This window comes from Myotis nattereri (assembly GCF_964212035.1).
Source record: "Myotis nattereri genome assembly, chromosome: 18".
Taxonomy (NCBI): Eukaryota; Metazoa; Chordata; class Mammalia; order Chiroptera; family Vespertilionidae; genus Myotis; species Myotis nattereri.
Genome location: NC_138093.1, coordinates 5,678,293 through 5,693,945, shown reverse-complemented (window position 1 = coordinate 5,693,945; position 15,653 = coordinate 5,678,293). Strand labels below are relative to the sequence as shown.

The window sequence follows — 15,653 nt, the reverse complement described above, 5'->3', positions numbered from 1 at the left end:
ACCTGTGCAGGTGTCCTACCGTCAAAGCCACACTTCCTCCTGAGCACGCACACCTGCCGGCCTCTGGCCCAGCACACGGGGCCCAGGTCAGACATCAGGTTATTCGAAGAGCAGCTAAAGCAGTGGTTCTCAACCGTGGCTGCACATTAGAATCACCTGGGAATCTTTTTAAAATCCTGATTTCTGGGCCTCATCCTCCGGAAATTCTGTCTCTTTGTTATGGGGTGAGGCCACAGCATTAGTAACAAAGAATTTCTGGAGGATGAGGCCCAGAAATCAGGATTTTAAAAAGACTCCCAGGTGATTCTAATGTGCAGCCACGGTTGAGAACCACTGCGTTGGAAAGCTCAGGCGCCTTCTCCTAGGCCCGAGCATTTAAAGTCTCTGTTCTTCCTTCTGTGCCCCTGGTGGCCGAGATGAACTATATCCAGAGCTCTCATCCCAAGAATGGTTGTAGGGTTTGCCAGTGTCTTATTAGAGATTAAATTTCCAACTTTCCTTGAGTAAGTGTTCGGGCAGTGTGATCAATGTCAGAGGTAAAAAGTCCAATAAGATGTGGATCCTCAACGAATTTCAGATCGAGTCCGAGAGCAAGCAAAACGGCAATCACAGTGCAGGGGGTGCGTTTTATTGAGATATGTTGTAAGAGCACGGGGAAGGGTATAGGGCAAGGAACACTTCTGGGAAAGGTGACAGAAGGTAGGCCACTAGGATCCCACACCAGCAGTGGACGGCTCAACCCCCTTCCCCACCCCAAGGGCCCCTGAACCGTGACACAGAGTCCTGCAGGCTTACAGGAGGCATTCCACAAATGCAGACCCCAGGCTGAGGCACATGGAACATGAAGACAAAAATGAGCAGAAACCTTACAATCCTACCTGCCATCACCCCACACATACATCCCTACAACCCAGCCATTGCGGACAACAGAGGGGAAATGGACACCCCCAAAAACCAGCACAGTCAGTCCTGAGTCCAGTGGCCAGGAGGGAATGACAAGACAAGGAGGTATGACCAGGCTTTGCTGGGGCTCAGGCAGGCAGGGCGGGAGAGCCAATGGGCATGTGGGGGGGGGGGAGCAGAAAGAATGCAGAGCGCCCAGCTGCCCTCCAGGCCCCGGTGCTCCTCGCTCCCGTGTCCTGCACTTACGGGCACTACTTGTTGCCCCACATGGCAGCCTTGGAGTACACGGGTGTGGGGAGGAAGCGGCCGCTCTTCATGTAGGCGGCGATCTTCTTCAGGCCCTGGGGAGGGAGGGAAGAAGGCCAGACCTCAGGGTCTGCTGGGCTCACCCAGCCCCACTCCAGACTCGCCAAGTTCAGGATCCTGGCAAGGCTTCCGTGGCAGTTCTGCCAAGATAACGCTTGTAATTTCCTGTAACCGTGTTTTCTCCCAGTCAGTTACTCTACACAGTGCCAGGGGCCTTATAGGCATCAGAGATTGTGAAACAGGTTTACAGCCTCCACACAACTGCCTACAGGATAGGTTCTGCTTTCACCGTTTATCAGGAGGGAATCTGAGGCACACAGCGCTGAAGCCCCTGCCAAACGCTCACACAGCTGTGGGGCGGGGCAGGGCTGGAAGGCAGCCTGGCTCTCCCTCCCACCCTGTGCTCTGCTGCCCTCCCTTCCTCCCTTCCTCCCGCCCACACAGGAGGCCTTGGCCCTCCCGGTCTGTACAGACTGTCTCCTTTCTCACAGGGAGGCTCCCGCTGCCCAGGGGCTGCCCAGGAGGGACCCAGGCAGAACAAAGGGCTCAGGATGTGCCTGTGCAGCTTGCAGAGCAGGCCAGGGCTCACCCATGACTCAGCAAAACGGGGGTGAAAGCTGATAGGAGGGTGTGGAGCAGCAGAGCCAGGCCCTACCAGTCCCCTCAAAGGAGAAAGTCCAGCTGCTTGGCCTGGTTCCTGAGCCCAATCTCACTGGGCCCCGACCTGCCTCACCCTGTCCACCTGCAGCCAACCAGGCCTGGGACACACAGTGTGTGTGAGCGCCATGTTCCCACGACAGAGCCTGTCCAGTCACTTCTACAGGATTCGAAGGGCCTGGGACTGCCTGTGACCAAGGCCTGGCCCCCACAGCCCGCGGCTGCAGCCCACAGCTGTGCCCCTTCCCTCCCAGCGAGTCAGTCCCCGGCTCTTGCATAATATCCAGGGCTGATGGCCCTGAACCCGAACCAGAGTCGATGGGAACTGGCTGACAAAGCAGATCTCTTGATGGGGAGGGGAAAGGGAAACAGACTGTGAGCTGAAAAGTCTGGGCCTAAGGATGCCTCAAATTGCCACATCTGTTGGCTAAGGTCACCGATGATGAGCTGTGAGGTGAAGTTCAGGTCGTGCACCCCCACCACACACGTGGGACCGCAGGACCACACAGCGGGGACTCCTGCACCCAGAAGGGGGAAGGGGACTCCGGGGCTGGGCCACCTCTGCATCCTCCCTGAGCCTCACACAGAGGAGAGGGGCACATCCGTGAATACGACTGAAAGTAAATGTACCACCTCATCTCCGAGACGGTGTCCTGGGTAATTGGAAAGAAGGAAAAGGAGACAGTTAGGGAAGGGCCCACAGAAGATGTGAGGATGAAATCTGGCTGGCTGGCGGTGTGCTCAGTGGTTAAGGTGTCGGCCCACATCCTGAAGGGTCTCAGATTCCATTCCCAGTCAAGGGCATGTACCTGGGTTGCAGGTTTGATCCCCAGCCCCGGTCAGGGTGCAACCAATCAATGTGTCTCTCTCACATGAATGTTTCTCTCTCTCTCTCTCTCTCTCTCTCTCTCTCTCTCTCTCTCCCTCCCACCCGCTCTAAAATTCAATGGAAAAACTATCCTAGGGTGAGGCTTAACAACAAAAACCTGCTTCTGCAGGGGCCACCACATGTGTATTCAGATCCCGGCACAGACAGCTCAGAGATCTCAGCACTGCCCAGAGGGCACCCCAGGCTGCAGAGCTGTCTGGAGACAGGGAGGAAACACTGTGTCTTTGGTACTTCATGTCATCCCTACCGCATCCCAGCTCTACTCATTTCCTACATACATACTCTGGAAAGTTCTGCTTCCCCCACAAAGTCCGGAGCTGTGACACGCAGGCTGGAGGAGGGCCTGAGCTTGCCTTCCTGGCACAGGAAAGGGGGGCCTCTGCCTGCTGCCCATGGAAGCCCCCGCCAACTGCGGGTCCCGCACCAGTGCCGGGGCTGTGACCCAGTGGACTGGCTCTGTGACCTTGAGCAAACGACCCACCCTTTCAGTTCCATTTCCTAACATGGACGTGAAAAATGTTCCCATGTAGGAATGTCTTAAAGATTACATTTCACCAACTGTTAGCATCACGCTGAGCACAGATCCTGGCATTAAGCTAGTCCTCCGTGAATGCTGGTTAAGCCTCATTTGAGCTCCAGGACGAGGGAAGCCTCAGGGAAACGAAGGAGACAAAACACACAAAACAGTAGGAGGATCAGGGGGTTCACCTCAAAGCGACCCAAGAAGTCCTTCAGGTTCGGGAACGCGTCCAGGCACTTGGGCTCAAACATGCGCAGCACGCCCAGCAGGTCGTAGGCCAGGAAGTCCACGTAGGTGAGCTGCAGGCAGGCACAGAGTGAATGGGCGCCAAACTCTGAAACAGGGAGCGTGTCCCCTCCCCCACCCCAAAGCCTTCCCCGTACCTTGTCCCCTGCAAACCAAGACTTCTTGCCCAGGAACTCTGAGAAGAGCTTCAGCTTTTCAGGGAGCACCTTCAAAAACTCAGGTTTCTGCTTCTCCTGCGGCACAAAACGGCGGTCACCACCCAGGCCAGGGACTCCCTGGGCAGAGGGCAGGCCTCCCAGGGCTGTGCCCCAGCTGCCACAGTGGGCAGCCATGTCCCCAGCTGCACCCAGGTCAGTGCCCAGGTTAAAATTTAATCCAACCTGTGGTCACTACACTCCTCCTGGGTACCACCTCCCGCTGGGACAGGCAGATGGGAAGCACCGAGAGATACCAGCCTGTGCCTGACCCTGTCTCCACTCATCTCCACACTCTGCATGGGCCAGACCCAGGCGCCGGGGAACCTGCAGGGCCTGGACTCAGACGGCAGGCAGAATGAAAGCAGAGAGCTAAAATGGCCCAGGGGCAGGAACGATATGTTCCAACTGGTGCCCCAACCAATTTGGCTCAGTAGATAGAGCATCCACCTGGGGACTGAAGGGTCCTGGCTTCGATTCCGGTCAAGAGCACGTACCTCGGTTGTAGGCTGCCGGCCCTGGTCAGGGCATGCGGGAGGCAACCAATGGATGGGCCACTCTCACATCTGGGTTTCTCTGTCTCTCCCTCTCCCTTCAACTCTCTCTAAAAATCAATGGAAAAATATCCTCGGTGAGGATAAAGAAAGAAATAAAAATAAGTGCCAGCTGGTGAGAGACAGAAGGACATGTGAGCACTTTCTGGACAGACGGGGAGAATCTGAGAGACGGAAAGCAAGGAGTGAGGGGCACGCAGGCCCTGTGGGTGCCCCACGCCGCCTCCTGGGAAAGCGCTGACGCCCAAAGGTGCCAAGAAGGCGGGGCGGGGCTAACGAGCTGCACACACCATCAGGAACTAAACCTCAACTGCGGGAGTCGGCACGCTGTGCAGAGATTGAGGGGAACTGAGTCAGAGATTTCATTAGAGGCACTAGGGGTCCTGAGGGCCACTCTGCTGACAGGACAGGCACCAGCGTGGAGGATCCGAAGCTCCAAGGAGTTCAATGGCAAACAGGACATGCACGGAGGGGACGCAAAAGTCCAGCCACCGACCAACACCGACGCAGCCCTGCCCCCGGGAGGGACTCACAAAGTCAGGGCTGTAGCAGGTCCTGATGTGGAACATCCGGAGGTCCATCACCTCGTTCTCCAACATGTCCACGCGGATCTTCTCCTCCTCCGTCTCCCCACCTGTTGACACAACAGGGGCTCCGCCTCAGCCTCCCACCCCACCAGCCCAGGCCTGGGGCCGCCCGTCCCCCTGCACCCACCCCAGCCGCACTCACAGAGGTTGTGCTTGCGGGCAAGGTAGCGAAGGATGGCGTTGCTCTGGGTGACCCTGTGAGCCCCGTCAATCAGGTAGGGCAGCTGCGGGGGGACAGAGGCAGGTCAGGAGGCCATGGGCCACCCTGAAGCCCCTCCCTGCATCGGGGGCAGAGGTGAAACCTGGGCCCAGGGTCTGCCCACTGAGCAGAGGTACTGTCACATGAGGGAATGAGCTGCACACACAGCATCGCGGGGAAGCAGCGACAAGAACCAGGGAGCTGGGGGCTGAGCAGAGGCCCTGGGTCCCAAAGCCTCTGTCTCAGCCGGGAAAGGAGCCTCAGAGTAGAGGCAGGTTCCCTACGCCCACCGCCCACCGCCCCCCACTCCCTGCACCTACATTGGGGAAGTCCAGGCCCAGCTTGAACTTTTCATTCAGCCACTGGCTTCTGTCATAGTTGGGAGCTGTGGTGGAGAAGATGGAGTGAAGGGACCACCCCCCAGCCCAGCCCTCTCTCCCCGGGACCCACCAGGGAGTCAGGGGCCCGGCCCCTGAGCAGGGGAGTCTGGAAGCTGAGCAGGGAGTCTCTCTCCCGGGTTTGGGGGAAAGAACGCTGAGAAGTCCCAGGCGCCCCATGGACCAGGCTGCCATGAGTGCGGCAAACCCAGGGGGCCATCGCCGTCACTGACACAGGGGCCCGGCCGCCCCCTCCTGCCCTGCCTGAGGCCAAGGTCCACCCTCAGAGGGTGAAGGAAGGGCAGGGCCTGCTCCGGCCAGTGGAGGGCGGCAGGGGAAAGCCACAGGTGGCCGGGCACGGGTTCTCGGGACCAAATCAGCAGGAGTTGGGCCGAAGTCCGAACGCGACGGAGATGCCATTACCTTCCCCCTTCAACGTGTATTTCTTCTCCTCGTAGTTGGAGTCTGTGTACTCCAGGAGCAGGCGGATGGCGTGAGCCAGCTGGACGGACGGAGGGACGGAGGTCAGGGACCCAGGGCCCGACTCGGGGCTCGCTCTGCCCCAACTCCAACCCCATCCTCTCCCCCCAGCACACAGACACCCGGGCGCGCCCACCCGGGGTCAGGCGGCGGGCGGGGGCTGGGCACCAGGCGGCCTTCAGGTAGAACGGGCCCCGGCGGTTCGGCACCTCCCCGCCCGCCCCCGGCTCCACATCACCCCCCGCCCCACCTCGCGGGGGACCCCTCGCTCACCCCTCGGACGTCCCAGTAACCCAGAGTCATGGCCATGGTGCTGGTTCTCGCGCTCTGAGCGTCGGGGCTGTTTGGAATCCGGACTCGCGTTTTAAGCTCAGTCCGGGAGGAAGGGCGGGGCGGGGCCTGCCGTGCACACAGCCCCCGAGTTTCCGTCCCTGGGCCCCGCCCCCAGCCCCGCCCACACCCCCCACACCCCCGCAACCCCGAGACGCAGTGAAACAGAACGTGCCCGCCACCCAGCCGTGGAAGCTGGGGGACACAGCCTGGGCGCCAGGACGCGGAAGGGCTCCGCGCCCGCGTTCAGACCTCGGCCAGCCGGGCCAGAGGGAGTGGGCAGTGCGCTTGGGAGACGAGTCTGAATCACAAAAACACAAGGCTCTTCCCCCTTCTCCCCACCCCCTCCCCCCCCTCGCACCCCCGTTCCCCTCCAGGCACCGCGCGCCTCCCCCTGGGCTGCAGCGCCTCCAGGGCCTCGGATTCCCGCCGCCCTGCCCTGCGTCTTGCAGACCTCACTCTCAGGGGGTGGGAACACCCAGGGCAAGGACAGGGGAGGAGATGGGGCCTCCGTGTTTCCCTTCTTGCACGTGGGAGGACCCAGCTCTTAAGTCTTGTGTCTAAGAGATAAAAATCCAATGAAGCCAGCTGGTGTGGCTCAGTGGTTGAGCAGCGACCTGTGAACCAGGAGGTCACGGTTGGAGTCCCCATCAGGGCACATGCCTGGGTTTCAGGCTCATTCCCCAGTGGGGGGTGTGCAGGAGGCAGCCCATCAATGATTCCCTCTGATGTTTCTCTCCCTCTCCCTTCCTCCCTTTGGAATTTAAAAAACTGACCAAGAATCAAATGAAAATTAATCAATTGGCTTTATGGTCACAGTTGTTAAAATCCAGAACCGGCCCCTGCAAAGAAGCAGAGTATAGAGCGCAGCCCCAGAAATGGCCTGCCCGCCAGCGAGGTGTCCCCGATGCTGAGGAGAACAGAACGGGGAGCACAGTGGTCACACAGGGCGTGGGGTGAGGGCAGTGGCGCGAGTGCAGCGGGAAGAGGTGGCCTCTGAGGGACCAGCCGCCTGTGCTGCTGCAGAGGCATCAAAAGCGGGGGTGGGGGCTCCGCCAGGAGCCTGGGGACGCCCCGCAGGGCCGCAGTGTGGGCCTTGCAGACCCCCAGCTGTCCCGGCCCACGGATTCCAGCCCCGGCCCTGGATCCTGACACACATGTGCTTCGGGGTATGAGTGCTCAGGCGGCTTTTGAAGTCCCTCTGTGATCTGTGGCCTGAAGTACCGCCTCCACAAGAATATGTCCTACAGAGAGCCATGACGTGTCCTGCTCCAACGGTGTCTGAAATGGGAACAACACGTCTCACCCAGGATCCCCAAGGACCCGCCCCTGCCAGCATCACCAGTCAGTCGCTGGGATGCAGCAGGGCCTGTTGGACAGTGAGCTCGGCAGCCAGGAGGGATTAAGACAGGACACAGCAGGTGTGATCAGGTTTCACGGGGGCTCAGCAGCTGGGCAGGGGCCACGCAGGGGGTTCAGGGCCTGCACACCCCCAGGCCGTCCTGGTCTGCAGAGCAGAGGTGGGAGCTCAGGGCTGAGCTCCACAGGCCAGGGGTCCAGTCGGGCTCCTCCAAACGGAGCGATCACCGAAAGGACGGTCAGTCCGATTGGCTTTGTGCAGGAAGCCTTCACGGAACAAGGGGTGCTGGCGAGCTCTAAAGTCCTGGTGACCTGGGATTGGGGGTCCTGAGTGGGGGTGAAGGAAAGAAAAGGAGAAAAGAACAAGACAGCTGGTTCCGCGGGTTCAGGGAGGTCCAGCTGCTCTCCAGTCCCGGTGTGCTCCTCGCTCCAGGGCCCTGCCCTGCACTTCCGGGCACTACTTGTTGCCCCACACAGCGATCTTTGTGTAAATAGGTGCTGGGAGGAAGCGGCTGGACTTCATGTAGGCGGCGATCTTCTCCAGGCCCTGGAGGGGTGGGGGGTGGGGAAGGGAGAGAGCCAGACCTCAGGGTCTGCTGCCCCTGCCCCCGGGGCTCACACAGCCTCACTCCAGACACTCCAAGTTCAGGATCCTGGCATAAGAAAGTCTTCCTGGGGTCCCAGTTCCGCTGAGTTAACTCTTGCCGTTTCCTGTGACTGGTGTGATATCTTAGTCACAGTTCCCACATATGAGACCACACTGTGCCAGGGGCCTCATAGCCATTAGAGACGGTGAAACAGGTGTACAACATTCCACACAACTGCCTACAGCAAGCATGTCAAACTCCAGGGCTAAATAAACATGGCATGCGGCCTGCAGGCTGCAAGTTTGACATTCTTAGCCTACAGGATAGGTTCTGCTATCACTGTTTATCAGGAGGGAAACTGAGGCACACAGCGCTGAAGCCCCTGCCAAACGCTCACACAGCTATTGGGGGGGGGGGGGGGGCAGGGCTGGAAGGCTGCCTGGCTCTCCCTCCCACCCTGTGCTCTGCTGCCCTCCCTTCCTCCCTTCCTCCCTTCCTCCCGCCCACACAGGAGGCCTTGGCCCTCCCGGTCTGTACAGACTGTCTCCTTTCTCACAGGGAGGCTCCCGCAGCCCAGGGGCTGCCCAGGAGGGACCCAGGCAGAACAACGGGCTCAGGATGTGCCTGTGCAGCTTGCAGAGCAGGCCAGGGCTCACCCATGACTCAGCAAAACAGGGGTGAAAGCTGATAGGAGGGTGTGGAGCAGCAGAGCCAGGCCCTACCAGTCCCCTCAAAGGAGAAAGTCCAGCTGCTTGGCCTGGTTCCTGAGCCCAATCTCACTGGGCCCCAACCTGCCTCACCCTGTCCACCTGCAGCCAACCAGGCCTGGGACACACGGTGTGTGTGAGCGCCATGTTCTCACAACAAAGCGTGTCCAGTCACTTCTACAGGATGCGAAGGGCCTGGGACTGCCTGTGACCAAGGCCTGGCCCCCACAGCCTGCGGCTGCAGCCCACAGCTGTGCCCCTTCCCTCCGAGCCAGTGAGTCCGCCGGCTCTTGCATAATATCCAAGGCTGATGGCCCTGGACCCGAACCAGAGTCGATGGGAACTGGCTGACAAAGCAGATCTCTTGATGGGGAGGGGAAAGGGAGACAGACTGTGAGCTGAAAAGTATGGGCCTAAGGATGCCTCAAGTTCCCAAATCTGTGATAAAGCCCACTTTGTTTTTAATATATTTGTATTAATTTCAGAGAGGAAGGGAGAGGGAGAGAGAGAAACATCGATGATGAGAGAGAATCAGCAATGGGCTGCCTCCCACATACTGCCCACCGGCGACCCAGCCCACAACCTGGACATGTGCCCTGACTGGAAATCAAACCACCACCTCCAGGTTCATAGGTCAACGCTCAACCACTGAGCCACGCCGCCGGGCAAAGTGGACTTCATTGATCATCTGTGAGTTCACTAAGGTAACCAATGATGAGCTGTGAGATGAGATTTAGGACATGCACCTCCAACACCTGGGTGGAACCGCAGGACCACACAGCGGGGACTCCTCCTGCACTTCCTCCTGAGACCCAGGAGGCACGGGGTGCGGGGGGAAACAGGGGGTAGGGCTAAGTCACCTCTGCATCCTCGCTGAGCCTGTCACAGTGCCTCATACAGAGGAGAGAGGCACGTCAGTGAATCCAACCGAGAATAAATGAACCACCTCATCTCTGAGACAGTTCTTTGTGTAACTGCAGAGACGGGGAGAGGGCGGGGAAGGAAAGTGCCCACCACAGGTGCCAAGGTAAAATCCTTCTGCAGCGGCAACCACACTGCAGACCCCAGCGCTGGCGACAGCCCGGAGATCTCAGCACTGCCCAGAGGGCACCCCAGGCTGCAGAGCTGTCTGGAGACAGGGAGGAAACGCTGTGTCTTTGGTACTTCATGTCATCCCTACCGCATCCCAGCTCTACTCATTTCCTACATACACACTCTGGAACACCCTGCTTCCTCCACAAAGTCCGGAGCTGTGACACGCAGGCTGGAGGAGGGCCTGAGCTTGCCTTCCTGGCACAGGAAAGGGGGGCCTCTGCCTGCTGCCCATGGAAGCCCCCGCCAACTGCGGGTCCCGCACCAGTGCCGGGGCTGTGACCCAGTGGACTGGCTCTGTGACCTTGAGCAAACGACCCACCCTTTCAGCCTCACTTCATGTCATTATCTGTTAAAGGGAGGTAATAAATCTTCTACCATGTAGGCATGTTCCAAAGGTTAAACTCAATAAACACGCTGTGCACAGATCCTGGCATAAAGCAAGTCCTCAATGAATGCTAGTTATGCTTCATTTTAGCTGCAGGACGAGAGAAGCATCAAGAATAAGGGGGAGCTGGGCCGGCGTGGCTCACTGATTGAGCATCCACCTATGAACCAGGAGGTCACAGTTCAATTCCGGGTCAGGGCACATGCCTGGGTTGTGGGCTCGATCCTCCGTGTGGGGTGTGCAGGAGGCGGCTGATCAATGATTCTCTCTCATCACTGATGTTTTTCTCTCTCTTTCTCCCTCCCCCTTCGTCTGTGAAATTAATACAAATGTATTTTTAAAAAAGAATAAGAGGAGACAAAAGAGGTAACGTGGTGAGAGGATCAGTGGGGTCACCTCTATGCGGGCGACGAAGTCCTTCAGGTTCGGGAACGCGTCCAGGCACTTGGGCTCAAACGTGCGGTGCAGGTCTAGAACGTCGTAGGCCAGGAAGTCCACGTAGGTGAGCTGCGGGCAGGCACAGGGTGAAGGGGCGCCAAGCTCTGAAACAGGGAGCGTGTCCCCTCCCCCACCCCAAAGCCTTCCCCGTACCTTGTCCCCTGCAAACCAAGACTCCTTGCCCAGGAACTCTGAGAAGAGCTTCATCTTTTCAGGGATCACCTTCAAGTACTCAGGCTTCAGTTTCTCCTGAGGCACAAAACAGCGGTCACCACCCACGCCAGGGACTCCCTGGGCAGAGGGCAGGCCTCCCAGGGCTGTGCCCCAGCTGCCACGGTGGGCAGCCATGTCCCCAGCTGCACCCGGGTCAGTGCCCAGGTTATAATTTAATCCAACCTGTGGTCACTACACTCCTCCTGGGTACCACCTCCCGCTGGGACAGGCAGATGGGAAGCACCGAGGGATACCAGCCTGTGCCTGACCCTGTCTCCACTCATCGCCACACCCTGCATGGGCCAGACCCAGGCGCCGGGAACCTGCAGGGCCTGGACCCAGATGACAGGCAGATTGAAAGAAGCAAAGAGCTAAAATGGCCCAGGGAAAGGCATCCCAGCTGGTGAGTGACAGAAGGACATGTGAGCACTTTCTGGACAGACGGGGAGAATCTGAGAGACGGAAAGCAAGGAGTGAGGGGCACGCAGGCCCTGTGGGTGCCCCACGCCGCCTCCTGGGAAAGCGCTGACGCCCAAAGGTGCCAAGAAGGCGGGGCCGGGCTAACGAGCTGCACACACCGTCAGGAACTAAACCTCCACCGCGGGAGTCGGCACGCTGTGCAGAGATTGAGGGGAATGAGTCAGAGATTTCATTAGAGGCACTAGGGGTCCTGAGGGCCACTCTGCTGACAGGACAGGGACCAGCGTGGAGGATCCGAAGCTCCAAGGAGTTCAATGGCAAGTAGAACCATGCAGATGTGACAAAAGTGTCGAAGCTCCTATCGAAGCCTGCCCACCCCGTTCAGCAGGAGGCGACTCACAAAGTCAGGGCTGTAGCAGAGCCTTGCCAGCAGATTGGCCGTGTCCATCGCCTCGTTCTCCAACATGTCCACGCGGATCTTCTCCTCTTCCGTCTCCCCACCTGTTGACACAACAGGGGCTCCCCCTCAGCCTCCACCCCACCAGCCCAGGCCCGGGGCTGCCCGTCCCCCTGCACCCACCCCAGCCGCACTCACAGAGGTTGTGCTTGCGGGCAAGGTAGCGAAGGATGGCGTTGCTCTGGGTGAGCCTGTGAGCCCCGTCAATCAAGTAGGGCAGCTGCGGGGGGACAGAGGCAGGTCAGGAGGCCATGGGCCACCCTGAAGCCCCTCCCTGCATCGGGGGCAGAGATGAAACCTGGGCCCAGGTTCTGGCCCAATGAGCAGAGGTACTGTCACATGAGGGAATGAGCTGCACACACAGCATCGTAGGGAAGCAGCGACAAGAACCAGGGAGCTGGGGGGCTGAGCAGAGACCCTGGGTCCCAAAGCCTCTGTCTCAGCCGGGAAAGGAGCCTCAGAGTAGAGGCAGGTTCCCTACGCCCACCGCCCACCGCCCCCCACTCCCTGCACCTACATTGGGGAAGTCCAGGCCCAGCTTGAACTTTTCATTCAGCCACTGGCTTCTGTCAAAGTTGGGAGCTGTGGTGGAGAAGATGGAGTGAAGGGACCACCCCCCTGCCCAGCCCTCTCTCCCCAGGACCCATCAGGGAGTCAGTGGCCCCGCCCCTGAGCAGGGAAGTCTGGAAGCTGAGCAGGGAGTCTCTCTCCCGGGTTTGGGGGAAAGAACGCTGAGAAGTCCCAGGCGCCCCATGGACCAGGCTGCCATGAGTGCGGCAAACCCAGGGGGCCATCGCCGTCACTGACACAGGGGCCCGGCCGCCCCTCCTGCCCTGCCTGAGGCCAAGGTCCACCCTCAGAGGGTGAAGGAAGGGCAGGGCCTGCTCCGGCCAGTGGAGGGCGGCAGGGGAAAGCCACAGGTGGCCGGGCACGGGTTCTCGGGACCAAATCAGCAGGAGTTGGGCCGAAGTCCGAACGCGAAGGGGATGCCATTACCGTCCCCCATCGTGTACTTCTTCTCCTCGTATTTGGAGTCTGTGTACTCCAGGAGCAGGCGGATGGCGTGAGCCAGCTGGACGGACGGAGGGACGGAGGTCAGGGACCCAGGACCCGACTCGGGTCTCGCTCTGCCCCAACTCCAACCCCCATCCTCTCCCCCCAGCACACAGACACCCGGCGCCGCCGGCGCCCTAGCCCTGGCCCTGACCCGCCAGAGGACAGGTGGTGACGAGGGGGGGTGGGGGGGTGCTGGGCTCCAGGCAGCCCTGGGCAACCTTTAGGTGGAACGGACTCCTGCTGCTCAGCACCTCCCCGCCCGCCCGCCGGCCGCCGGCTCCAGCCCACCCGCCCGCCGGGGGCCCCTCGCTCACCCCTCGGATGTCCCAGTAACCCAGAGTCATGGCCATGGTCAGCGTTCCTGCCTGCAGGACACTCAAGCAGAGCTGGGCTGCAAGTTGATGGGCCCGGGTCGGGGGTAGGGCCTGATGGAGGCTCCGCCCCCTCGCCCTCGGCGCCCCGCCCTCGCCCCACCAATTACCCAATCCCCGCGGTCTCCTGATGACGCGGCGCCGGCGCCGGGAGGCGGAAGCGCGGCGAGCGACTGGCACAGCGCATTTCCGCCCCGAGCCGCGGGGATTGCGGTGCCGAGGTCTGGGCGCCAGGACGCCGAACTCCGGGCTGGGCTTGCCTGGCTCCCCATCCGCGTTCAGACCTCGGCCGGTCAGGGGGAGTGGACAGTGCGCTCGGGAAACAAATCTGAGTCGCAAAAAATAAAGGCTCCTCTCCCCTTCCTTCCCTTCCCTTCCCCTGCAGGCATCGGCTGCAGAGTCCCCAAGGCCCAGGGAGGCTCAGACTGCAATTACACCCAGAGTGGCGCCCCTCAAATCGAGTTTCAGTGGGCACCTGTCGCTGGTAGACCAGCCTGTCTGAAAGCTCCTCCAAGACTTTAGAATCCTGACTCCATGCTGGCCATGCACACACACAAGTGCTGGCCTTCTAAATAGCCCTCTAATATTTGTCATAATACATTAGGATTTTCCACTCTGAGTTTTACACATCTTGAGCTTGGAACAGAAACATTCCTGGAGTCCACTGAGAAAACGTATTTTTTAAAGCTAACCTTAAACAATATTTGTGGTATAGGCATGGGATACCATTTCATAGGCATGAAATAAGACAATTCAAGTATTAGAACATGGAACCGACTGACAGAGGTCAGAGGGGAGAGAGGAGGAGGGGACTGGATGAAAGGTGAGCATGGATGCCTGGAGAGGGTACCCCATCAGCCCAGCCAGCAGCTGCGGCAGAAGTCTAAGGTCTCAGTACCGCCACCCAATGGACAAGTTGGGAACTGCAAAAGGCTACCAGTCAAGGGGCAAGTGGAAGCTGAAATGCAGCCTGCACCCAGGAACTTGATCTCGCACAGCTGCAGCCACCTGGAGGGAGGGACACACTTTTCTCTCCCCAACGATGCCATCGGTTCTGTGAGTTAACAGGGCTGTGTCTGCTCAGAGGGCCCACCTTTTCCTAACTCACAAAGGCGGCACGCCGATGAGCATCAGTCTTGGGTTTATACATGACCCAGGTGCCCACGCAGCCCGGCCAGGCACCTGTGCACAAAGACAGGATGTGGCAGGGCGGGAAGGAGAGAGCCACGCATCTGGATGCTTCACAGTGGGGGCTCCAGCACCCAAGACACACAGGATACCTAGGCATGAACACCTACACCACCACCCCCAACAGCACTGCGGCGCTTGGGCAGCTGTGTGGGCACGGAGCTTGTTCAGCTACTGGACAGGCCAGGGACGGAGCAGGGGTGACTGTGGCTTGATCTGATGTATATGGGCCTGTAGGATGCCGCCAAGACCTCCCAGCTGGGAGAACCAGTACATCGGTGATAACGCAGCTGCACGTCCCCCCTTAGGCTGCAGGTGCCCAGGGCCCCAGGGCCAGGCCGTCACCTACATTAGGCAGGTGTGCACTGACAACAGCCTCCAGGTGATCAGGGACCGAACGCCAGCCCGAACTCTGCTTGCCGAGCTGTGCTCCCCAGCCCTAGGGTGGTTGGGGCAAAGGCACAAGATTAGGGTTAGGGATAGGGACAGAGGTAGGTTTAGGGCTAGGGGTAGGGTTAGGGCACTTGTTCTAACTCCCCGCTCCCAAGCCACTGCTGGGGGCCTTTGGGAAAATCCTGGGCTTGGAGTTTTGATTCCCTGATGTAGGCTTGAAAGTAGCATCTCCTGTGAGTGGGTCGGAGGGGGTCAGTTTCACTGCCGGGTCATCGCTGGCTGCGGTGACAGATGATGGCTGTGGCCTGCAGGGCCGCCTCCTCCCCCAGCAGCCAGTGAGCACTGTCTCCACCCGCAGCTTGACCTCTGCTAATCCGTTTACCCACTGAGGCCCAGGGAGAACCGCAAAGGAGCTTCCCCTCCTCTCCTCTCCCCCACCTCTGCCCTGCACAGGCCTCTGTCCCCCAATCCTCCCTGACTCTGGGCTGTGAGCAGAGCAGCAGCCGGCACTGGGCCCCATGAGGGTGGGGGAGGGGGGAGATGGAGACCTCAAGGAAATAGGACCAGCGGGAGTGGGGTCGACCCACGCGGAGGCAAGAGATCTTCCGGAAACAGGAGCAGCTGACGGGCCTCTGAAATATCAGAGAACACAGAACTGGCCATGGAAGGAGAGACCAGTGGGGACGATCTGGGAGCCGCCGGAGGGCGGGCGGGGCAGGGGAGCGGTCTGGTAAGGATAAAG

General features: G+C 59.8%; 2 protein-coding genes across 2 annotated transcripts; both read right to left on the bottom strand.

The window, feature by feature from the left end:
• Positions 1-606: 606 nt before the first annotated feature.
• Positions 607-6,614, bottom strand: LOC308533737 (glutathione S-transferase Mu 1-like). The gene is made up of 9 exons (XM_081111836.1): positions 6,186-6,614; positions 5,856-5,934; positions 5,376-5,440; positions 4,999-5,080; positions 4,803-4,903; positions 3,659-3,754; positions 3,464-3,574; positions 1,150-1,244; positions 607-825 (listed from the first exon to the last, which is right to left on the bottom strand). Exons 1-8 carry the CDS (start codon positions 6,219-6,221, stop codon positions 1,155-1,157), a joined length of 660 nt encoding a protein of 219 aa, XP_080967962.1. The 5' UTR covers positions 6,222-6,614; the 3' UTR covers positions 607-825; positions 1,150-1,154.
• Positions 6,615-7,029: 415 nt separating this feature from the next.
• On the bottom strand, positions 7,030-13,406 carry LOC308533738 (glutathione S-transferase Mu 1). Its single transcript, XM_081111837.1, has 8 exons — positions 13,274-13,406; positions 12,900-12,975; positions 12,421-12,485; positions 12,042-12,123; positions 11,847-11,947; positions 10,967-11,062; positions 10,772-10,882; positions 7,030-8,148 (listed from the first exon to the last, which is right to left on the bottom strand). Exons 1-8 carry the CDS (start codon positions 13,307-13,309, stop codon positions 8,059-8,061), a joined length of 657 nt encoding a protein of 218 aa, XP_080967963.1. The 5' UTR covers positions 13,310-13,406; the 3' UTR covers positions 7,030-8,058.
• Between the last annotated feature and the right edge of the window lie 2,247 nt (positions 13,407-15,653).

What these genes read in the sequence shown, in the direction of transcription:
- LOC308533737 (XM_081111836.1), bottom strand. Translation starts at nt 6,221, where the DNA reads ATGGCCATGACTCTGGGTTACTGGGACGTCCGAGGG. An exon ending in TGGGCCTGGACTTCCCCAAT is followed by an intron (nt 5,081 to 5,375) that starts GTAGGTGCAGGG and finishes GTCCCCCCGCAG; the next exon opens with CTGCCCTACCTGATTGACGG. An exon ending in CCTGCTACAGCCCTGACTTT is followed by an intron (nt 3,755 to 4,802) that starts GTGAGTCCCTCC and finishes TTTGTGCCGCAG; the next exon opens with GAGAAGCAGAAACCTGAGTT.
- LOC308533738 (XM_081111837.1), bottom strand. Translation starts at nt 13,309, where the DNA reads ATGGCCATGACTCTGGGTTACTGGGACATCCGAGGG. An exon ending in GAAGTACACGATGGGGGACG is followed by an intron (nt 12,486 to 12,899) that starts GTAATGGCATCC and finishes TCTCCACCACAG; the next exon opens with CTCCCAACTTTGACAGAAGC. An exon ending in TGGGCCTGGACTTCCCCAAT is followed by an intron (nt 12,124 to 12,420) that starts GTAGGTGCAGGG and finishes GTCCCCCCGCAG; the next exon opens with CTGCCCTACTTGATTGACGG.